At 39.2% G+C, this 24630-nt stretch overlaps 1 protein-coding gene across 5 annotated transcripts in view; it reads left to right on the plus strand.

The window, feature by feature from the left end:
* RNF145 (ring finger protein 145) overlaps nucleotides 1-24630 on the plus strand; it is a 45845-nt gene that overhangs the window by 12294 nt on the left and 8921 nt on the right. For 3 of the 5 annotated variants that reach the window (XM_013943627.2, XM_013943626.2, XM_013943629.2), the window contains exons 3-7: nucleotides 3853-3930; nucleotides 6134-6242; nucleotides 12335-12426; nucleotides 18223-18458; nucleotides 21900-22075. In XM_013943627.2, coding sequence (XP_013799081.2) covers nucleotides 3853-3930; nucleotides 6134-6242; nucleotides 12335-12426; nucleotides 18223-18458; nucleotides 21900-22075 — 691 coding nt within the window. The remainder of the gene's footprint in view (nucleotides 1-3852; nucleotides 3931-6133; nucleotides 6243-12334; nucleotides 12427-18222; nucleotides 18459-21899; nucleotides 22076-24630) is intronic. The other 2 variants (XM_067304596.1, XM_013943628.2) reach the window with 1 other exon arrangement.

Raw genomic sequence — 24630 nt, forward strand, 5'->3', positions numbered from 1 at the left:
CTTTTACTCAGCAGCTTCCTCAGCGTACAAATACCTTCAGGTAACTTTTCTGTATAAAGCTGATATCTCTTTTTGGCAACTTGTATAATTTCTTTTATTAAAAAAAAGACAATAGAAGCTTGCTTGAAAGGAGATACTTGAAATTATATAGGACTGAATTGACTATTGTGTTTCTAAGTGTCAGTCAAGACAGACACTTGTGTTCATAATTTAGAACACATTGTGACTGTTTATGTTCTTATAGCTTCACTTCTAATTCTTAGTTCTTTACCAGAACTCTTCAGGCTCTCCTTGGTTGTACGGGAACTCTTATCACGAGGTATGCTATATTATAGAAACAGTCCCTGAATCACACAGCAGAACTAGAATCAGCAGTTCATTTTGATTGTTCAAACTATACTGTAGATCTCTGTGAGGAACTTAGTTCTTGGATTATTTATACTTAGAATGCCCAATCTGTTACACATTTAAAAATTATGAAACATCTGGTGAAACTGATGCAGTTCCCCAGTAATGAGTAAATTGTGTTTTATTGAAATTATTCTCCCTGGGATATGCAAATGTTAGTAACTGAAATTCTGTACTCTGTTTATAGTTAAACTGTGCCATGACTTGCTAAATACTAATTTCTGTGTGTGCAAGTATGTTTAGATATGTCTTCTCAGTTTAGAACTCATTTTTCAACATATTTTCGAAAGGGCAAAGTGTTAATTGTGTTAGCTTGAAGTACAAAACTTCTTGGAGTGGATAACCATTGTTTGGGCAGCTCTGGCTGACTGGGAGGATGAGGAGGGAGTGTGCCTTGGCATCGTCTTGCAAAAACATTGTTCCCCCAAAATGCAATGTATCTTAAAGCCTACCATGCTTATGCTGCTTTGAAGAGCTATTTAGTTAGCACCGGTAGGACAGACTAGATAAAAGCTACCCTTCGTGTTGCTAGTACTGATGCCCCTGTGGCTGCTTGAGACTGATATGGATTTTGGCAGCAAGTGCTGTCTGAATGGCTTGGCTTCTGGATTAATTTCAGCTTATTAAATTTTGCATGAGCTGTGTGTTGGAGCCACCTTAGATGTAGGAGAGATCATTTTGCGTGGTGGTGGAGGTTCTGTGTGATGCTATGCTTTGTAACAGAGCAGCCAAAGAGCTAGTCTTTCTCCCAAAAGGATGGTATAGTTGTCCCAATCAATGCAGGAGACCCAGTTTGGGGGTTATTCAAGGGAAGCTTAATATGCATTGAAGATATACAAGAACTTTTACCTCGCTCATTTTTTGTGACTTAAAAATAAGTGGCTATTGTGGTTCCTTCTGGACTTAAGCTAGCCTCCATTGAAGAGATCACAGAATCTTGCCTGGGAGTTTCTGCGCCATGCCTTTATCTATTATGAGCTAAAGCATGTCTTTTGAAAACCATCCACTATTGAGGTAGGTGCTTTTATGACACAGAGGATTTCATAAATTCTCTGTGTAAGTTGTTCCAGTGGTTGGTTATCCTGAGAATTAGACACATTGAAAATACAGGTTTTGATCTTTAATTGTTGTTATACTACTTCTGCTATATCAAAGACATTTTTTGAGAAGGCTATTCTATGTTATTGGTACTTGTATACTGTGATCAGATCATCTTCTGAATGAGCTGAATAAAGGACAGTTAAGGGTTAGGCCAAAATAAAATGGCTAACATCAGTGGTTCACTGATCCTATGTTGAGTCATGAGAGACAAGGGTTTGGATGGTATTTTATGGATCACAACTTGCTGCTTCACAAGTTGCTTTGCAAGGCATTATAGAATGAGCCCTATACCCTCAGAGGATATGGATGAGAGGGGTTCAGCCCCCCTAAATTAATTTCTTTGTGAACCAAGCAAGTGTGCCATTACTTTCTGGTGGTCAGCGATTCGAATTCCTCACTTTGTGATATCCAGCATAAACAGCTGCTTTTTCAGGGGGCAGTATTTGGCAAGCCTCTGCAGAAGCAGTCTCCAAGTGATGGTGTGGTTTTACTAAGAAATGCTATGAACTCTTGAATTGGCTTTCATGTGCAGAGTTCTCATTTTTAGTCTAAAGCTGTAGGAAACTTTGAGTAATAATGTGAAATGGGCACAAGAGGTCTGTAATCAGGGAAATGAGCACTGAAAAGGTTCATCAAGAGTGACTTTGATCATGCTCCAAAAGGCTCCATTGTATGCAGCATGTCAATAAAACCCAGACACCTGAGTCTGCCGAGAGGTGATGCGGGGTGAGTGAACCTGAGAAACACCTTGGTGGTAGGTACACAAATAGGGGGAGAATGCTGAAAGGCAACCTGTGAGCTGCTGCTTACCGCAACAGTGAGCTCTGCACGAGTGAAAGGTTTTCATCTAGCTGAATCAACAAGTCGTAAATGAAGTCATGAGCTAGCTAATGTGTGTGTTTTTGTCTAGCAATGTTTAACTTAGTTTTTCTGCTTATTCTTACTGTTTTCACAGTTTTTCTTTATTTTCTCTAGTGGGGCCTAAATCTGGCCCATCCTACAGAGGAGGCAGTAGAAGCTCTGCTTCCCTGTGCTCCTGAATTAGGTACTGGATTGTGGCTCTGTGCATTTGAAAGATTGACAGAATGTGTTTCCTATAGCCCTCCTTGCAGTTGGCAGTCTAAGGGTGCAAATGGCAATGCTGTTCCTTGGTGGCATAGCACCAGGACCCTACCAGAGCGTTCAGCAAAGAATTTACTCTCTCCCACCTTTATCTTCTTTACCGTCCATTAGGACAGTTTATTTTCCAGGGCAGGAATTGGGCTCCATTGAGCCTGCTGCTTAAACTCAAGCAGAAATGTACTTAGTGAATTAATAAGGACAATACACCAAACTGCAAGAGTGAAAAAATAGCATGCGTGGCCCAAATCAAGGGAAGGGAGTGGGCCTAGAGCTCAGAAAGCCGTGAGTAAAAGTGGGCACAGTTATTGTTAACCAGTGTGTGAAGGTTGCCCCTGAAGATGGCTGTTTTTCAAACTGTAAAACCTTGTACATGGAGAATTCTCCAAAGGGATATATGCTGTCAGCATCAGGTTTTCTTTTGTTGGAGGAGGTGCAAATGAAAACAGAATGTAGCGACCTAGATGAGAAATCTGCTGTGAGACATTTAATTTCCTGGTCCTTTGTTTTTGAAGTAGAATCTCTTTTATGCCATACACAAATTATGTCATTTGTGCTGAAGAAAAAGGAATAGAAGATCACTTCTAGTATGTCTGAATTTGCACTCATCTTCCTTTTCTTTTGCAGTGAGCTGGTTTGGTAATGAATTACTTGCTTTCTTTTTTGGCAGAGGCATAGATAAAAGTGAGATTGGTACCACTGTGGGAATAGGGCCTCTGCAGCAAAAATGCAAATATTGCAGTATGAAGTATGTTAAAATCTCTCTCTTATAAAGTCACGAGAGGGAATTGTAAATAAGAATGAAAAGGAACTACTTTAAATGTCTCTCACTCTCCCCCTCTTCAAAATCTAACAATCAGAGCAAACAAAAGCTGTTTCAGAATAAACATTTAAATTCTGGCCCAAACTCATGAGCAGTGGCGTTCATCATTAAAGCTACTGCAATAACCTTGACTCTCTTGTGTTGCTTCCCAGTGCAGTGTTGTAAGCATCTGTGCTCTTTGGAGGCCCTCTGTTTAAAAGCCACAGATGTGACAGTAGTCTTCTCTCTTTTTGGTTTGTATTTAGATGTTTTTTTCATTCCTTTGGTCTCTCCTCCTGTTCTTTATTTGAAGCTGTGATCATGTAGTGAAGAATAAGCTTCAAGTTCTTCTAAAATATTCCTGTGTAATATGACTGTGTTGGAGTGCAATGACTGCCTTTTAAAATGTCTTCCCCTTACAGAAGTTATCCTGGCACAGCTCAAGTATGTCATTGTGTGGCCTAAGAGTAGAGACTTTCACTTTCGTATGAAACAAAAAGGTAAAGGAGATGGCAGAGCTTAAATGCAAATACTGTAAACATATATTCTTGGACTATTTATAGAGTAATAGAGGAATAAAAAAAAGTAAATATAATATACGAATAAATAATATATATGTATTATAGTATTGTATATAATATATAAATTGTATAAATATTAAAAAAAATAATAAATTCCATTTACTCCTCCTTGACCTGAAGATGAGTCATGGGCTACACTGAGAAAGAAAGGTTTAGAGAGATTTGCCTTAAGTCCTGGAGTGGTACATGGTTGTGCCATTTGGTTTGTTCCACTGAGAGAATTGTCCCTAACAAAATAATCAAGGGGAGGTGGCGAATATGGCAGATACAAGGTATTAAGAATGTCTGCAGATCATCTGAGAGCTGGTGAAGCTTGTTAATAGGATTATGGTTCATGATGCCATGGAACTGTGGGGTTTTTTTTGGTAATACTAAATAACGAAAGCCCATAGCATGTTTAGTATAGTCAAAATGGAGGATGTAAACCATATTTAAACAATGTAAGTAAGTGTCCAATATCACTTAGTAAGTGTTCAGTATCACCAGTGTTCCCATCTTACTAACTTGCTAATGTTTTTGGTAACCAGCTTTACCTTCCTTGACTTTAAAGCTGGTAACTGAAGAGCTCGTTCACATTGGCTTTGTCTATCCAAAGAGACAGACTGGAAGGTTTTAAGTTATATACGCCAAATCTTGGGATCCTTCTGCTAGTTCAGGATGGTGTGGTGCAAACTGGTTAAATGTCTTCGGAGATTCTGCCGAGCATTTCCTGCTGCTGCTATTTGTGTGTTTGGTGGTGGAGAGGAGGAAGGTGGTGAATGGAGAAGATGAATTCCACAAAGTACAATTGTTTGTCCATTTTCTGAGAATCTTTATCAACTAAGGGGGCATATTGTGTTTCTAGGCTGTTTTATAGTAGCTGGTTGTTCAAGTACTGATGAGTGCTTAATCTAGAATTACATTATTGTTTCCTTGCTTAAGTATTTTTAAAAAAACTCAAAGTGTAAATTAACTCCTTGTTAAAAAGGGTGTTCCCAATGTTGCTGAATAGATGGATGATGTTGCCTTAAATGTAACATTAATGTATAGCTATAAGTGGCAGGATAAGTTCCTCTATGATGTTTTGTTCTTAGCTGCAGGGGAGTTGTTAGCTATTGTTGTTTTTTTCCAGATGGATTTCAGTACTGGGCACTTAAGTTGACCGTCAGGAAGAGCATGAGTGCACTGGATTGTGATGGAGAGCTCAGGAATAAAGATTAGTAAGGGCACCATGCGCTCAGTCTTTAACATGCAGAGTCTGTCTGGGAGAAAAGAGAAGGGGATGGGCACGTATCCCCCAGTCCTGAAGTGGATTTCAAAGTGCTCTTTATTTAAGTGCCCTAATAGAAGCAGGTATTTAAAAAAAAAAAAAAAAAAAAAGTGTTCTATTTGCTGTTTTAACAGCTACTGAGTAGCTGGCTGTTTTTGAAGAATAGAGCTGTATCTGCACCAGATCTTTTCCTGCAATCTTACCAAATGCTAACAGGCAGCGAAGGAATTGCTGATAGAAATGTCCACAAACCCGAGGCTGTGCTGAGTGTTTCACTTGATTCACACAGCACTGTTGACTTGAATGTGCTTTAATATTACTAGTACAGAGAAGGGCCTGTGTCTGTCCATCTCAAATTGTGGCATGCAAAGTATCTTTAAACCATAAAAATACAGTGGAAGAATTAAAACATATACTAATCATCATGGAAAAGAGTTCTTTGTGCCCTTTGTTTAAAGAAAAGGCTTTTTTACATTGATTGACAGTGTTTGACTTTGTGGGATGGATAGGGTTTTTTTTTTTTTTCCTGTTATGCTGAAACTTGCTTTCGTTTGGAGAAAGAAGGTGGCCTAGACCTGTTTTCCCTCTGTTTTGTGGTTTATAATAATTAAATCTTTTTAAAATACTATGGATCAAGCCCACCACTTGATGTCTAGATGTGATTTTACTGAAACTGGTAGACGTATTTGTGTTTCACAGCTGTGGTGTTTTTTTATTATGTATTTTGATGAGAAGAAAATTTGGTGCATAAATTTTAAAAATAAATTAAAGGTAGTTGAAGAGATCTGAATAACTTTGGCATTTATTCAGATTTTAAGAAATTTGAGATTAGATAGCATTCTCTGAAATGTCAACCTCTGCTTTTTGTTACAGGCTACATCTTAAGTGTTGTGCTCCTAACTTTACCAAGGCAACACCTAGTTCAGCTTTACCTGTACTTTTTGACTGCACTGCTGCTGTATGCTGGTCACCAAATTTCCAGGTAAGAATAAATGAATTTATTTTGTTAGCTTGGATTGGTGATTAGAAAAATAACCAGGATTTTGTCAATACCTTATAAAAATAGGGCAGGTCTGGGTTTGTGGAAGTGCACCCTCCCCCCTCCCCCCCAATGCCAGGTACCTACATGTATCTTGCTGTTCTTTGTTCTGAAAAAGTTTACAGGGTTAAATCTGCAATCAAGTTCTTGTCTTACTTAGAAGGAATTAGAACTGCTTTTGTGGGGTATAATGTCCATTAATCTAAGGAGAGAAAACACCACAAGATTAAATGTGATGTCTGATGTAGTAAACTCAGTTATTCAATGGCTCAGCTAACATGCTTTCAAAACTGGGATGTTTTACGAAGTGGACAGGATGTTATTTTTAATTTGTTGGCACCTAGAATAAGAGACAAAATAGTTGTATAGGGAAGGGTAAAAGTAAAATAATAGTAGAAATTATTCTTAAATTAGTCTTTAATATATTTTACAATTAATACAAAGAGCAAGCTGTCTTGTATCTAAAATACAAAATGAGACAGTGGAGAGCTCTGAGACAAGCAAAACAAAGTAGGTTTTTTGGTTGGTTCTGGCAGTTGGTTTCTGTTGAAAACCAATGCAAACTCTCGTAGTGACAAGACGTTGAGTTGAAACGAAAGAGAGTACCATCACGTTAATGGGTTTACATGGAAAGTTTTTAAAATGCAGACTTGAGCCTGATTTGTTTTGGTGCCTGCTGATGGGAAACGTTTTAAAAAGTGCCTTTGATTTAAGTGAAGTGATAGGTTTGTTATTTCCACATCAAAATTGTTATTACAAAAGCATTTGCTGGAATATCTGTTCCTCAGTATGTTGCAGCTCAGGAGAGTGTTAATGGAGGTTTTGTGGTGACCTGATGTGTCGATGTTGTGGCTTGTCAGTGTTTCAGGTAATGATTTCCTGAATAGATGAGGATGCAAGAGAGGAATTATGGCCTCTTATTTTCAGGGTAGGAAGGAAAGACAGGTTTTTTTGTCATTCTTGGGGGAGTCCTGATTTTTTTTTTTTTTTTAATAGATATACTTTACAAATGTTTCTCCTGGAGCTAAAGATGTATTAGATGTTTTTAAAACTTGCATTAAAATTAAAATAAGGGTAGTAACAGATATCCATCAAATGTGGGGCTTTAGTCCACAACATTTGGAGCTAGAGTTCTTTGTTTATGCTATTCTGGATTTTTAATTTTTTGAAAAGAAAGCGAGATGGTATGAATGTGGGTTTGTTTTTTCCTCTAGTGTGACTGTAACTGGTATTGCTGTGTGAGGTTTGAGACCAACAGGCTTTATTGAAACATGTTAGATACTGTATTGTTCAGACTGTTTAGCATATTGGTACTAAGCTTTCTATATTTGATGCTTCTCGAGTGATTTAATAAAGACTTTAATTAAAGCTTGCATCAACTGGTACAAAAATTTTTAATTAAAAGATGTCTTGGATTCAAATAGTGAAGCAGTATTCTCTAGCTATTTTGCAAAGCAGATGTAGTTGCTAACATTTTTGAGTGAGCTTACCCATTCCCTAGGTGTAAAACTGATCTGTTTTGGAAGGAAGCAGTGTTCTTGATTGGTAAAGGGATTTCTCAGCAGCAGCCTTTGTATAATGCAGGGAGTTTCAGTTGTATTACCTTTTCAAAAGAATTTTTGAATCCAGTTACTTTTCATATGGAAAATACTAAGTATTAAAGTGTAACTAACACACAAATATACTTTGTACTGGAGTTGCTCCTTTTATTGACAAAACCACCCAATTCCAACTGATGTTTATATTTAGCAGACTGATCAGAATAAGACATACAGTAGTCGCATATGCAAACTGCTCCTGAATTTTTTTAATAATAATTCTGCTTAGAGCTGAGAATTTCTAGTTAACTGCTTGCACATAGCACCAGCTGGGATGTTATTTAAGACAGATAGAGAGGTCTCATACAGAGGCTAGTTGGGTTAATGCAAATTATAGAACAAGACCAGCATCAGCTGGCACTTGTGACTCTACAGTCTCTGGAAATTTTGAGTTGATGAAAGACTTCAGTTTTTCAGTGCTGTTTTTCCAGCCCGGAAGTAGCTTATGGTTCAGTTGCAAGACTAGGAATCATAAGATCCGAGTTTGCTTTTAAGCTCTAACTTCAGGCTGCCAGATCTATATGATCTTGACAAGTCACTTAACTTTTTAGTGTTTGTTTCCTCATCTGCAAAACTGGGAATTACCCTAATGGGTATGGATTGATTAGTTAATGTTCATGAGCACCTGGAGAGTCCTGGAAGGCTTTGCATTTGTATGTAACATTAACCTGGCAATCTGGATAGAGAGAATTCACCATCCGTTTATGAAAAACGGAGAAGTCAGCTTTAAAAAACAAAATCCTGCCACTTCTAACCTGTGAAATATATGCTTTTTTATTTTAAATATAGCTGTGCAAATGTCTTGCTTAAAAGGATCACGTTTCACAGAATCACAGAATGGTTGAGGTTAGAGATCATCTAGTCCAACCCCGCTGCTCAAGCAGGATCACCTAGAGCAGATTGCCCAGGACTGCATCCAGTTGGCTTTTGACTATCTCCAAGGATGGAGATGCTGCAACCTCTCTGGGCAACCTATTTCAGTGCTCATTCTCCCTCACAGTAAAAAAATTTTTCCTTAGATTCGCACTGAACTTGCTGTGTTTCAGTTTGTGCCTGTTGCCTCTTGTCCTATTGCTGGGCACCACTGAGAAGAGTCTGACCTGCTCGCTCCTCTCTACACCCTCCTTTCAGATATTTATATGCGTTGATAAGATTGCCTTTGAGCCTTCTCTTCAGGTTAAGCAATCACACCTCTCTCAATCTTTCCTCATGTGAGAGTTTTCTTCTCCCCATTTCCAACAATAAAAATAAAAAAAAGAAATGATGCAATTATAATTGCAGCTTATTTAAAAAAAACCAACAACCCAGACTTGATCATTATCTTGTTTCTTGCCTTGCTGTTTTATTATGGCTGTGTTCCAGGTGTCAAGCCTGGCAGAACTCAGAATGAGAAGGTTCCAGTGGTGTTGGGGGAGGAAGTGAGAGACAGAACTGTTTAAGGATGGTCTTAAAATAATTTTTTAATTTTAAGGATGCCTGTAGACATTTAAAACTTAAGGCTACATTTCTGAAGGGCTGGAGAGTGCGTGTTTGATTTTGACTGCAGAGATTAATCAGCTAAAGTAAATGTCAACAATATGACTCAGGCCAGATAACTGCTGTGCCCTATGTCAGTCAATTACAAAGCATATTTTAATAACAGAAGACCTTTTTGCACTTTAGGGACAAAAAATGGTTATGCATCAAGCAGTGTATTTCTCTGTATACCTTTTTAGAGCAATGTTAGTCATGGCAGTCTGTGATTATATGTTGACAGTCCAGCAGTTTGATTAGATGAGGCTGGGAATGCATCTACAGAATCAACAGCAAGCAGTCTGATCTAAGCTTTATTATGTCCTAATTTTCTGAAGTAATAATGTAGTTTCAGTCATTGCATTAACTGGAAAATAATGGTTTTAACATTCTTGTTTTCTTACATTGCTGCACTAAAATGAACAATTCTGAAATGTAAAAGCTGCAGCTTAATACAGCTTTAATTGATCAAAATTGAGTGCAGACACTTGCTTTTCTCAGCATCTTGTATGGCACTGCAGCTGTTCGAGGCATCTTCTGATTGGTGTCTGTGCCAGAAGATCCTTGTGTTTGTACTGGTAATGTAATAAGAGAATCATTGCTTTGACTTTTCTTATTCAGACATCATCTACAAACACTGTTTAAAAAATTAAGGAGACTTTAAAACATTGCTTCTCCAAGCTGGTAAGCCTAAAATTATCAATTAGAGGGGGTTGCTTAAAGAATGAAACCCAGTGTAGACCTCTGTGCAGATAACTGAACCAGACAAGGGTAAGAAATGTAGCCTGAAGGGATTTGGGTCACCTCCCGGCACGTTCCTGGTGTTTAAGAAACAACTTTGTGCGGCTTTGCTGGTGTGTCTCAGCGAAGTTGTGTAAGGTTGTCTTGCTACAGTTGGTTTTCTGGATGATTTTGTAACTTGTTTCCTAACAGATATAAAAGAAACTTGATGTCTTCACTGCTTTCCTTCTAGCAGTTTAAAATAGCCAGTGTTTTCACTATCAATCTGAGATAGGCTGATAAGGCTAATATAAAAAGGCATCATCACCATGAAACAAATTCAAACAAGCAAGATCCATGGTGTTAATTTTTTCTTCCTTTGTAACTGATGGATTATCCTATTTGTGCTGCTAATGCTTTCTGCACGTTCGCATAAAATGAAAAATAAAATACATAACGTTGTCCCAAAAATGGCGTGTTCATGTTCGAAGGTGAAAAAAACCCTGTGCTTAAGCTATATCTTGATAACAAGGAAAAATGTTCCATCTAGATTCAGTCATCTTAGGTGCCTTTTTCCATCCTCATGTGTTTTTAATTGCAGGTTACAGTCTAAAGAGCCCATTTCAACATACCTCGCATGTACTATGACACTTGAAAAGCTGCAGTGAGTAGGCAGGGCTGTCAGCTATAAAGAACAGGCTTTGAAGTGTTTGTTTTAGTACTTGGAGATTTATGTCTTGAATTCCAGAGATTTTTTGGCAAATGAAAACGCGATTACCTTATCTTGGGATAGCGAGCTAATACTAGAACAAGAGTATTTTTCCACATTTCTGGGGAGAAGTGAATGTTTCCAGTTGCACCGAGTTGCATATTTTTTCTGCACTGAAATAAGAGCAATTCTCATATTGGTTGTGGTTTCCAGTATTGTTTGCTTGCTTTGACAGCATCTGTTCTCAGGAAGTGTGGCTTGCCTCACTGGTATAAATAAATATGTAACAGATGAAGTGCCGAGCCCCTCCAGCAAATAGGCTCTGCTAGCTCCATGCGGGGTCGGCTCGAGTGCGTCTGCCTGGCGTTCCAGGGACATGATGCAGCCAGACAGGAATGGCTGGACAGTATGAGCCAGATAATAGCACAGTCCTGGTTTTGCTGCTGGGGACGGAGTTGGTCCTGTGGTAACAAGGATGGAGCAGCAGGAGTCCTGGGAGCGGTGAAGGAAGGGTCACAGGGGCGAGGCAGAAAGAGAGGCTCACGGTCTGGATCCATAAGTGTTGTCTGTTGTCTCAGGGCAGGAGATTAAGGAGCCGCTAGAGAATGACTGCTGTGCTGTTCCAGGACCTTCTTCCGGAAGTGCAAAAGTGTTTGCCGTTAATGTGAATTTTATATTTGAGTTACATTGCTGTTACATGCGTTAGCCTGCTTGAAGGCAGAGCTGATGGATGACCACTAACAGCAGAAAAATGCCCAGTCGCCTTGGGTTCTTTTCTTTTTCTCTGGTTGCCTGAGTCATCCTCCTTGCCATCCTTTTCTGAGAGAAATCACAAATGTCCTTTCAGATTTTCAGACTAACTTACTATATCTGTCAACAGCAGTCAGTTTGAGGGTATTCACAGCAATTGGTACCCCCAAGTTCCCCAGGATAGAAATAAATTTTTTAAATCATGGTGAATAAAAGGATTATGAAGGAATTCTTGTCCTTGACTCCACTCCATGACTGTCACTTTTCCTTCATGCCTATTTTTAATTCAGCGCAAAGCGAATTAGAATGGTTCAGTACAAAATATGATAACCATTGAATTGGAAGACCTTGCCCCCGGACTCTCAATTTTTTTTGACATGGAATTGGTGGGAAAAGAAGTTACGATGGCAAGGAAGAATACTTAAAAAGGAAACTGAAAAATGGAAAGGTGCTTAAGAGGTTTCGTCAGTAAGTAGTTTTAGGCCACACTCTGAAGAACAGCTTGAGTGTCCCAAAGGATTTTTACAGCTGTGCCAGTTTAATAACAGATAATACTTTTCTCAGTGAAGTCATGCCTCACTTAGTTCCTTGTACCACTGAGGTTGTTGTAACAGTAGTCTTAATGTTGCTTTTTGTAATTTAGTTAATTGACTGTAACGTACACCGAAATTCCCTATGTATGGAATGAATGAATACATTCTTGTCTGACCATACGTATCGTAATACTTTGTGGTTTTATTTTTTAGGGATTATGTTAGGAGTGAATTGGAATCGGGATATGAAGGGCCAATGTACTTGGAACCTCTCTCTATGAATCGTTTCATGACTGCTTTAGTAGGTAAGTGAGTTAATATTTGTGATGTAGGTGAGAGCCCTGCCTCATTCTCTTCCTTGAATATTACACACATTTTACTTTCATGATTTCAAATTTCTCTGCCACTTTAGTAGTTGCGATCTTCTTAGGCAAGAGGTGTGGAAGGCTGTGTGTCTCCTGCCTGGCTCTTTATATGCCACAGATTTACCAATACTCCCTTGCTTATAGATTTGAAGTATTGTCTAGGTCTGTTTTGGGGGCTTTTTTTTTTTTTTTTTAATTTAGTGTTAGATTTAAATGTTTTCTGGGTTCATCTGGGTTTTCTAATTAATCCATTACATTGTTGTGAAGGTGCATTTTCTTGCAATTCTTGCTTGTCTATGCTGTGACCTTCCTAATTGTGTGTCTGAAATTAAATAGGTATTGTAAACCAGCACATTATCAAAAGCGAATGGTATTTATGTGCTTATAGAAGCACTTTAAATTCATGTTCAGGAGTTTGGGTGAAAACTTTACAAACCATTTAGCAGCTCTTTTAGAAGCTATTTTACCACAGTTGATGGCAGAACAGATATTTTTCTTAAGGGAGTTTTCTTGTTTTGTCTCTGGTATCTGTGCCCCCTCTACCCCCCCCCCCCAAAAAAAAATAAAAAATAAAAAATCCCTGGTCAAAGTGTGAGGAAGAAAGAGCAAAAGATCTGAGGGTCTCATGTAAGCAGTCACTTCAGTCACTTCAGCAGGACACTTTTACTGACCACATATAATTTCTTTCAAAAAGGTGTTCATATTGTTTAATTCTTCTGCACTTAACATTTCTAGACCTGCGCTTCCTAAATGTAGTGCTTGGCCTCCATGATGTTCTTGGACTCGCAGCCTGGTTCAGAATGACTGGACCATCCAGAATATTACCTAGGTAGAATCTAGAGATTCCAACAGTAGCAAGTGTTTGCAATGCTTTTGTCTTTGAAAGTGCTGTACAAGCATTTTTCTTTGACTGTGTAGATGAACACTATTATCCCCTTACAAAGAACTGATGGAAGTAAGATTGACTGAGGGGTGTCTTTTACCACAGATGTGTGGGTCTTGTACATGGGCGTACAGGCTTGCTCTCTCTCTCTTTTTTTTTTTTTTTTTTTTTTTTTTTTTAAACTGAGCACCAGGAATAGTTCTAATTAAACAGTTAGGGAGTAACAAGTCAAACCTAAGTTTAAAGTGTGTGGTTAATGGCAGAGCTAACTTCTCTACATAAAAGTCCCGCAGAAATCCTGAAGAATTGGACTTTTACGCTTTTTCCCTTATGCTCCCTTTCCAAATGAACTTTGACTGGAAAAGAATAAATTCAGTGTTAAGGTTGCTGAGCCATACCATATGTTCTGTTGAGAGGACACTGGAATACACACACCATGTGTATTTTGAAAGTAAGCCTAAGACAAACTCGGAAGAAAAATCTTCCTTAATTCCTTTCACTTAGATCTATGGGTTTCATCAGACTATTGACAGATTTAGTCAGCTATGTACTCTTGGCAAAACTCAGCTTCTCTCTGTTTGCTTGCAGCTGCTAAGAGATTGAGAATCTGCTGGGAGATTTAAATGGGTTTACTTTTTTACAGTAGGATAGATCTACCAGAATATATACTTCTTCTGTGTGCCTGGATTCTAACTTTCAAATGTGGGATTTTTTTTTTTGCTTTTAATCACTTCTTGTGGAAATAACATTGGTGTTTTCTGAGAAAAGGAAGTCTTTAGAGATCATTTTCTGTCTTCTGAGTTTCTAGATATATTAAATTTTACTCTAATTTGTCCTGCTCCATAGTGTTAGGATTGCTGAAGCTTAGTGCTCAGCAGTGCTCCTTCTTGGTGAGCCAGTGACAAACTTGCACTGCATAGTTTTATTTCTTCCTGATAAAAGGTCCTCTGTGTCTTTCGTCATCGTTTCTTGTCAAGTGACACTGAAGTAGAGCTAAAGCCTCTAGTGTGTTTCAGTGAGAAAATGTCTGCAATTAATGCTTTGAATCTCTCTCAGGTGCAATACAAGGACCTGTGGTGCAGGTGTGAAGCAGAATCAGTTGGAGAGCTTTGCGAAGCAGCAGGCAGGCCTGGGTAGGAGGAGGTCAGGAGGCGTTGTGCCATTCTGTGGCACTTGAACAGAAACTAAACCAGGACTCAACTCCCATCTGTATTCCATGACACATCCCGTAGGTTTTAAAGTGGATTAAAAATAAGTGAGAAAATAGCAATGTTGTTTTTATCCAGAACAGTTTTGGATTGTACTGGCTGCTAAAATGTAATTGTGATTGTTTATAGTAATTGTTTTTCAGAATTAAGCAAGTAGGTGTTTGACTATACTAGAAGCGAGTGTGCACTAACATATTTAATGTCTTCATTATTAATTTCCCCTCTTCTTTTAACACCTGCTTGAAAATGTAATTTTTGATCTTGAGAGCAAGTGGTCTTATTTGGGGAAGTCTTGTCAAAGCGGGCTTTGTCAGTGTTCAGTTTAAAATACTTTTTCAAATTTGTTACATGCCGTGGTATTTATCCAGTGCAGTCTGCCAAGTTTCAGGAGTGGGCTGCACTGAACTGTGGCATTTTCGCAGCAAGATGAACATGCAGGTGCTTTGCTCCACCTTCTCCTTACATATTTTGTTGAAGTCTTGTGCACCGTTGATAAATGCGCTAAGGAAGGTATATGAAGGTATATGAAGGAATAATCATGCTACTGATACAGCTGTGTTTCCTGAAAGTTCTGGTCAGAGTTGAGGGGAAGCTGTACAGTACCCCAGTTGGTTCACAAATTTAATCTGTCATTGTTAATGCTTTTATTCAATAGTGCTTTTGTGAACAGCCTCTCATAGTCATTCCTTCCTCTGGATCTCATTCAGTCCGATGACTGTTGACAGGGGTTGCTAATAAGCTCCTGAGTGCTCCAGGTGGAATAAATACATGTCTTTGAGGACTGCTTCTTGGACAAATGTGCCACTGTGAACACATCAACTGTAAAAGTTCCAAAGCTATATGGTTTTGGAAGCTATGCTATCTTGAAGACTCACTTTTCCTTAGTGCTTCATAATGGGATTGTATGTTAACTTTTAAGCCATCCCGTTTTTCACATAGCAGTTAACGTGGTAGCCAGGAAATTTGTTAACATCAGCTTTTTAAAAGTGAGAATGAAACAAAGACGGCTCCGTACTAAGAGTGATTTGAACGGAGGTTTTACCACTTAGGCTTACTTGTCACACATTTTCCATTAGCTTACTGGCTGGGAGGCTTTGGCTGCCTGTCAGCGATGTTTAATGTATTTGTGGAGGTTTTGGGAAGGGAAAGAATGTCAGAAACTTCAGGCAACAGATTTCTTTCTTATTCCCTCATTCCCTAGTAGACAGCCCTTGTGTTCTGCAGAAGATTTCCAGCTGTAGGATTCATTAACTGTCTGGCAGTTTTCAGTCCATGGCATTTAAGTTTGACACAAATAGTCAACTGGATTTGCTAATCTTAGAAGTTAGAGCACTAAAATCTCTCTATTGATATTAAGTACAGATTCATTTCTTTTGGACTGATACTGCTATCTTGTTTGTGGCGTCTCACAGTGTACGACCGCACATGGAGATAAACTATGATCTATGGCAGAAAGAGATTTTTCTATCCTGAAATAAAGTGCCGCTACCCTAGTTTAAAATGGGAAGTACCAGTCACTAAAAGTTCCTGTAGAGTGATCTTTTCAGGCCCTTCCTGAAGGGATTGAGAGTGACAAGATGCAGACTTCAGAAAGGAGACTAGAGCCTCAAGAGAAAGTGCTCCATGTGTTTCATTTGATGTGTCCAGCTCTCCTTCCCATGACAAGTAACTTTCAATCAGTGTTGAGGCTGAAAAGGTGAGAGGGAGAGAGTTTAACAGAGATGACTGGAATACTCAGCACATCACTTCTTAGAGGAAAGCAGTCATTGGTGTTTCATGAGATGAGACTGGAATCTGAGGTCCTATTTCATGGTCAAAGCATTCCAAAGTCCACCTCTAAGAGTGCTGGATAGTTGAACTTGATGTCGTGGCCATATTTTATTTCAGATTATGACATTCTTATTAAATCCCAGAGAGCGTATCGGATGCTGGTACTTGTATCCCTTTGTATGTGAAGCTGGGTTGCCTTAGTTACCATGAGTCACAGAAATCATAGCAAGCTGACTGTGCCTGGCCCCTGAATATTATGGCACAGCAGTGTGCTGCTGCTATCTCAACTGGGTTTGTAGCAACATATTTTAATTTTTTGCTGTCAAGTGTGTATTTGGGCAGAGGACAACAAAGCAGAGAAAGGATGATTCAGAGCTGGAGTCTGTTGTACTTTTTAAGAAGATAAACAGAGTAACTTTCTCTGTGGTGAGACTTATGAGACCCAGTGTGCTGTGTCAAAGCTGGTAAAGTGTCTTGCTGAAAGCACCAATACTTGTTCTGAAAATGCATCTGGTAATTTGAATATACATCTAGCAAATTGAGAGAAGGACTTAACGTTCCGCTTGAGAGAGGTCAGCGTAAAGGGGGAAGAACTGTGTGTGTTTAAGGAGTAGTGTTTAGAAATTTCTGTTTTCAAAATAACTGAAACTGAGATAAAGCAGTCCTGTTCTGGGTAGGGAAGCTAGGTAAGATGAAAGACAAACGCTAGTATATTATCATTTCTCCTCTTCCAGCTTCCCTTCATAATCCATCTAATTGCAGGAGGTCTTACAGTGTCAGACAGTTTACATGAATGCATGGAGCTAGCTCAGGCCTAGAGACATTATTGCCCTGATATTATTAGACTGTGCTTGGCTGGGGCTAACTCCTGGTTGCAAGAAAAGTTGAGAAATTCAAGGATTAGTGGAGATGGCTCCAAAACAGCACGTAAACGCTTGGATTTGGTACTGTGTATTGTGGCTTCCATACCTAAGCAAATATATGTGATGAACAAGGTTTCGCTCTTGTAGGAATACGTAATAAGCTTTTTCCTTACTGTAAAATTATGGGTGAGAATTATTCTTATCCAAGCAATATGTATTTCACCCTGTTCTGCTTCCTCTGAGTTAAAAGGTACAACTTCCAGTGACTCTTAATACGAGCAGTTAGACTGGTGTGGTCTGCCCTAGAAATAACACCCTCCAAATCTCTGTGCGTGTGTGGGAGAGATACGCTTGCGCTTGTGCCCCCACCAACAGTTAAAAGAGAATGTAGTTGTTAACTATCTGTCACTTGCAAGCTTCAGAGATAATTTTGAGCAGCCGCCCTAGGGCGTTACGAAATTATTGAAGTCTCAGCTGCTGACCTGGCTGCTCTCCTGTTCTTGGCCGGTAATTCCTCTTGACAGTATAAATATTGTTAGTCTAAAAGCCATTTGGGACCTCTGATTACTTTTTTTGCCTAGATCAGGCAGGATAAAATAGTAGTATAGCTGAGCTTCAGAAAAGCTATTGTTGTGTATACGGATACTGGTGGGGTGTTTCTATTGAGCTGGGGACATTAAGGACAAAGAGGAGAGGCATGACTTGGTTAGTCATCCTCTGCATGATTTGTCCCTGGGACTCTGTGTTAATCTGAATATGATTCTTCATGTGTTTTGGACCAACATCTCACTAATCTATAAAGTGAAAGCATATCTTCTGCATATTTTGAAAATGATAACTTTTGTGACCTGGCAAAAGATGCAGAGGAGCCTGGTTTCATAACACACATGGCCTAGTTAGAGCTGTCATAATATGCTGGATGATAACTGTGTTACGGAGAGATAATGTATTGAAATATGTTTTTTTTGAAGGGATAATCAGCTTGATATAAAATACTGTGTTGCATTTCCAGGTCAGCTGGTGGTATGTACACTGTGCTCCTGCGTCATGAAAACAAAACAGATCTGGCTTTTCTCTGCTCACATGCTCCCTCTACTGGCACGCCTCTGCCTGGTCCCTTTGGAAACCATTGTAGTCATCAACAAATTTGCCATGATTTTCACTGGGTTAGAAGTTCTCTACTTTCTGGCATCTAATCTTCTGGTGCCCTATAATTTGGCGAAATCTGCATACAGAGAGCTTGTCCAGGTAAGACTTGTACGGACAACATAAAGAGTTTTATTGTTTTTGGCCTGAACTTTTGTGCAGGAATGAAACAACAATGTAGTTTGGTTGTCTTCTGTGCATCTGTTGGTGTGTTAACTCAGGCTTTCTTAGCAAACAAAATGTGTGTTCCTGTCCACAGTATCTTCTTTCTTTAATTATTGAAACTTGCAATTTGTACAAGTGAGCACTTACAGCGTTAGCCTGAGTTATGCTCTTGGCTGGCTAAGTATGCCCACTTTGCTTGGACTTTGCTTAGTCTTTCCAAATCCAAACTAAAAGACAGGATTGTGGCAGAATGGAGTTTTATATTTACAGCCTCATTAAATAATCAAGGTACTCCCTATGCAGTAACTGCAGTAGCTGTTCTTTTTTTAAAAGAACGCCTTCTGTATGACAGGCATTTGTAATTATAATAGTCTTAAGCTGGGAAAAGCACTAAAGCTGAACAGCGGCTGGCTGTAACTTAGAGTGTGATTCTAAAGCTCTGTAGTATTTTCTTTGGAACAGTAGCGTTTGCTGAGACGTCTAAAAAAAGAGTTACCAGATACATAAGACTGATCTGAAATGCATCCATTCTGTTAACACTTTGGCATCTAATATCTAATGCATATTTGGTTGAAAAGATGCTGTGTTAATGGTACATAAACATCATGCCTTCATATATCTCAAAATAAAAAATTGATGCTTGCTTGCTTTTGACTGACCCGCAGTTCTGCTCCTACTACTTCTGGATTTTTTTTCAAACCACGTCCCTGGTTTTCTGCCTGCTGCTCTTCACTCCAGAAGTCATCTGAAAACTGACTTGCTAAGCTCTCTCAAAGCCCTCTTTAAAGCTGTCTTTGCTGTCATATCTGTCATATCCAAACAAAAACTTGGCATCAGCAGGTGTCTGGTGTGCCAAGGTCTCAGCCTGTCATTTTGATCATTACTGTCTTGTTATTTATTTCGTATGTAATTGGTCTTTGGAGCAGGATTATCCTTCTGCCCTTGTACAGTGCCTAGCATGGTCTGATCTTGTCCGTAGCTAGCTTGTAGATCTGCTGATAAAACAAATTTAGGAGCTAACAGGCAAAGCTCCAATATCCTCATTTTCCAGTGAGGATAAGAAAGCTGGCCTTACTGTTTACTTAAGGGGAGGGGAAGGGAAGGAAAAAAAGTGAGCAGTAACATGGTAAAACAGAGAATTGTACAGCTTGAAGACTTGCAAGAGATTGAAACCAACACTTCAATTTCCCACACATGCAGAAGTCAGATTCCTGAAGTGAAATTCAAATCTAGTGTGGATTTGAGTCAGGTATCTATTTTTCTAGGAGCTTAGTGTTTAAAACACTTCAACATCTTATCAAGGTTTTAATTGCATATGTGTTCCTGAGGGAAGAAAACAGTGGGTTTTTTTTGTTTTTTTTGTTTTTTTTTTTTTTTGCTTGGAGGAGGAGGGATGAGATGGTTAGAATTGTATTCTAAATACAGCTGTTAAGAAAGTCTCCATCTTTAGGATTGTTTGTCTCTGATCTTTTTTTCTGGTATTTCAAAACTTTGTTTGCCAGGTTGTATTATGCTGTTGGAAGTATGAGACAGAAATTTTCCTTGTGCGCGGCCTTTGGTCATCAGTCCTATTCTTTCCCCTGACCTTTTGTGCAGATCAAGGGCATAAGGTTCTTCCCTTTGAATATGGAAAAAATGGCAGAATGTTTACAAGGTGCCACTGGACTTAAAATAGACTTGTATGGTGCTCTTCTCAATGAATGTTAGAGTGAGTGGGTTGGAATGCAGTTGTGCATGTTGAGTGGTTTTCATATTATAATTGCAATGCAAGAAAACAGGATTTTTGCTTTTTAAGAGCTAGCTGTTCTTTGCCCATGATTCTGAAACAGAGCAGAAAAAACTGTTGGCTCATAGTGTGTTTGTGTAACTGGCTACTACTTCACTACAGGTGAAATGATAAATATGCTTATTCCAGAGGAGGATATTGCCCTGTTTCTTGAATATTCTCTTGTTTGTATTTCCTTTATTATAACTGTGTGGTTGTTAATTTTTAGTGATGCTGTCGTCCTGGTGGTTGTGAGCTTACTACTGTTTTAGGTTGGAATTGATGGTGTTCTGCTATCACTGGCAGAACTTAGTGGATATTGGGGTGCTAACCACCGGGGTGTTCCTGAGTACAGCACCTTAGGGAAGACAGCCCCAACAGGTAGACCAAGGCAGCTTTTTGTGTGTGGGTGTGTTTCAGACTGTGGCTAATGGTGTAATTTAAGAGCAGGTCCAGAAGCTTGGCTGCCTGTTTGCTGCAGCAAATACCAGAAATTCCTTGTGGTTATGAGTCTACATTATGGGCATGACCCTTTTCAGACATGGTACAGCTGTGTGCCGGGAGCTGCATGGGGTTGATCCCAGGCCAAGGGAGTCTTCTCAGGGCAGAAGCAGTTCCTTGACCGGTCTGTGCTCAAAGCTGAAAGTGGAAGCTTGACTCTGCATTGCTGCCAGTAGTGTATTGCTTGTCAGTCAGCCTTGGTAGATACTGCAGCAGGTCCCCTGAACGTATGTAACATCCCTCGTGCTTGTCATGAAAGACTAAGTAGGCAGCTTTTTTAAATATTTTGTTGAAGTACAAACTTTCTCATGCATTTGCTAGCCATTGTAGATTTGGGGGAAGTAGAAAATGAGGAAATAGTAGCTGTGAATGATTTCCTTTTGACCTTTTGTATTAAGTCCAGCTATATGAAGTTCTAGCTTCCTGAAAATCACTGCATTTTAACTTAGTATTAGCAATGCAAAAGGAGTTTGAGCTTCAGAGTCTTCTGAAATAACTTTGTAACCATAAACTTCAAAAAAACATGGTTAATTAAGAACAGCTGAAAGTTTGATATGTGTTCATTTTGATACTTAAATATAAAACATCTGCAGTATTTAGTGTTTCCTTTAAACTGTTTGGCAAAACAGGTTTATTGTGCTGGAGTGATGTGGCTCATTTCAGTATCTCAGTATGTGCAGTGGGCTGGCAGTAGCTGCAGAGAAAACAGCACTGCTGGGACTTAAGCTAGGCGAAAGGTCTGAGTGGGCTGTGTGCGAGCTGGAGGCATGCTTCCTCTCTCCTCCTGTCACTGCGTGACAGTGCTGCAGTCAGCAACTCTGAGCCCGTTGTTCTCAGGAAGGGTCATTCAACTGTTCAGATAGTTTGCTGCACAGTTGGGCACTTTGTCTACTTTGAGTGAGATAGTGGATCAGCAGGTAATATTTCACTTCCAAGTCTGGGCTGTCTGTGGTCAAACTGCATAGTTTGAACCTCTTTTTTTTTTTTTCCTTTGGGATGGCTATTGCTATGTGAATTATCCTCAGCTTCACTGTGGCCATGCTGTTGAATATCCTTTCTCTTCCATATGTGCTGTGAACCAATAACAAACAATTTTTCTCTGTCTTGCCCAGGTGGTGGAGGTATATGGTCTCCTGGCTTTGGGAATGTCTCTGTGGAACCAGCTGGTGGTCCCAGTTCTCTTCATGGTGTTTTGGCTTGTCTTATTTGCTCTTCAGATCTACTCCTATTTCAGTACACGGGACCAGCCTGCCTCAAGAGAGAGGCTCCTCTTCCTCTTCTTGACAAGGTAATTAACTGGAGTCTGTGAATAGTTATTTTTCTGTTTTGACTATGTTCTGCAATGAATGTGTTTGCTCTTTTATAGACTAGGTATATAGATCAGCTTTGTTGCATTTTGATGCCTAGCAAATGTTTGTCCTTATTGGAGTGACCATGTAAGCCCAGTTAAGCTTGTCTTTCAGAGGCATGGGTCCCAGCTCAGAACAGACAGCGTGAGTAGAACTGTGGGAGACAGCAAAATACTTCTTTGATGAGGAAATCGTTGTAGGAATTAGAGCGTTAGTTCAGGGGTCTGTTTTAAATGCACAAATTGTTTTTAAGTCTGCGATATCCCAGATGAAGTTACTTACTTCTGTCCAACATGATATCTTGTTCATGATCATGTTGTTTTCTGAGCCCTGTGTCTTGCTTCCTAGTTCTGATGTGGGACACATTCTTGAATTTATCCAAGCAGCTGAAGTAACCAACTCCCAAAGTGACTTTTGAGCCCAGTGGCTAATTTGACAGAGGTATAAAGGTCTTAAAGATCTCAAATTTCTAAAAGCTTTGTAAAAACCGGTTGTAGGGTAAAGGAGAAAGGCCTGAATTAGTGCTCTTATTAAGAGAAAAGGCAGCATTTGAGGAATTTTTCTGGCTGGACCGTACATGCCTAATTTGGAACCAGCTGCAGCTTGTGCTGACTCTTGTCTAACTAGAAATTATGGTATAAAATAGGGAGGGGGAGTGCGGAGCAGAGAAGAACTGGGTGTATTACAGGAGGAGGTGGGGTAGACAAATGAGATTGTATAATCCTGGGACAGGGAGAAAAGAGCTAGGAGTAGTGCCTAAACATGCAGGTAACAACATAGGATGTATTCATAAGAGACCAGACATCATTAGTTCGACTGTTTGTGGAATAACTTGTTGGAGGAGCTTGCTCATCACTAGTCTTCTGATCAGACTTTCCAGTTGCTTAGTTTCTGCATGTCTGTGTGTGTGTCTGTGTCTGATAGTGTTAAGCTCTCAGAATTCATCGTCATTAAGGAGAAATACAAGGGATTTTGTTTGAGATATTACAATCACTTACATTGTCATACTGTATTGTGTAAGAGCAGTTACCTGTTTTTCAACTAAACTGCCAGTGTTTGAAGTTTTTCCTCCTGTTTCTCTCAACTACAATTTTAATTTTGCTGTGATACAAAATACTGTATTTAGCAGTTACTAGAAGTGAGGCAAGCTATCATTTTCCTAATAAATCAGTTAAGTTGTTCATACACCGAAATTGTTAGACTTCCCCTGTTCATGGCAAAACAAGGAAGCTTATTCTGCAGACTTCATTGACTTATTCCATGAGTGAATGAGTACAAATTAATCTCTGTTAAGTTCTTCTGCAATTGCAAAAATACAGACAGAACTATGAAAATGTTCTCAGTGTTTGCTCTGTCACGATAAGAATAACCAGTGTTTGGTCATCTTAGAAATGCAAATTCAGGTAGTACTACAGACAGCCTCTTACCCCTTAGGAGGGAGCTGAAATATCTCATGTGAGACTGGCTAATAAGTATTCCCCCTTCAGCCAGAATATTCTACTCTAATACTGTCCGTTTAACGAAATGGAAGAGAAGATATGCTCTTCCATTAAAACCAGTGACTTCTGCATCTTTGCCCTTAATTAAGTGCATGATTGTTTAAAATAGTGTAACTGGAATTCAGGTGAGATTAAATGGAGTGTTTTTAATACTTCTGTTAAATTTTCACAAGAACATCAGAATGGTTGTACCAGGTCAGACCAAGCACTCACCTAGCCTAGGATCCAGTTTCCAGCAATGGCCGTAAGTGGTGCCTGAAAAGACAACCATCCGTAATATGACAAACAGGACGCTTCCTAACACTCTTTCAGTTCCCCATCCAACTTCCATTGACAGGCTTCGTAAGCTGGTTGTAGCTAATATGTATTCAGTAACCCTAAGAAGACTTCTCTTCCATCAGCTTGCCTTTTCTGCCCTTGAACCTATGTATACTAGTATTGTGTGAAAGATCCCAAGGCAAGGAGTTCCACAGCTCAGCTAGATCTGTATAATGAAGAATCCATTTTGGTTGTTTTGAATCTTTGTAGTTTCATTTAATGCCCCTTAATTCTTGCGTTGAAAAGAGAGAAACAATTGTTATCTTTTTTTTTTCTCCTTCTTCCCGAGTTGTGAATGGTGTAGGCCTGTTTTTCCCAGACTGGAGAGTTCCTCCTTGCATGTTTACTGTATAAAAACTGTACCTTTCACTGTCCTTGTTCCTCTCAAGATCTTTTGCACGAATATGCAGCTGCTGTGATTTTTGAGAAGCTTTGAAGAATTCAGCTCTTCAGGACAACTTATAAACTTGTGTTTGAGACATAAACATAACACTGAGAACTCTCCAGGCTCCTCTTCGAGCTCTTAACCTCCTCCAGAACCCTTACATGGAAAATCATCTACAGATAGCTTTGTTTAAAAGGGTACTAAAACCTATTACTCTCTGACAAAAAAAAAAGAGTTGGACATCAGGCAGAAAGGTCAGGATTCTTGATTTCTAATAACTTATTTTGAAACA

Source organism: Apteryx mantelli, chromosome 14, assembly GCF_036417845.1.
Source record: "Apteryx mantelli isolate bAptMan1 chromosome 14, bAptMan1.hap1, whole genome shotgun sequence".
Classification (NCBI taxonomy): Eukaryota; Metazoa; Chordata; class Aves; order Apterygiformes; family Apterygidae; genus Apteryx; species Apteryx mantelli.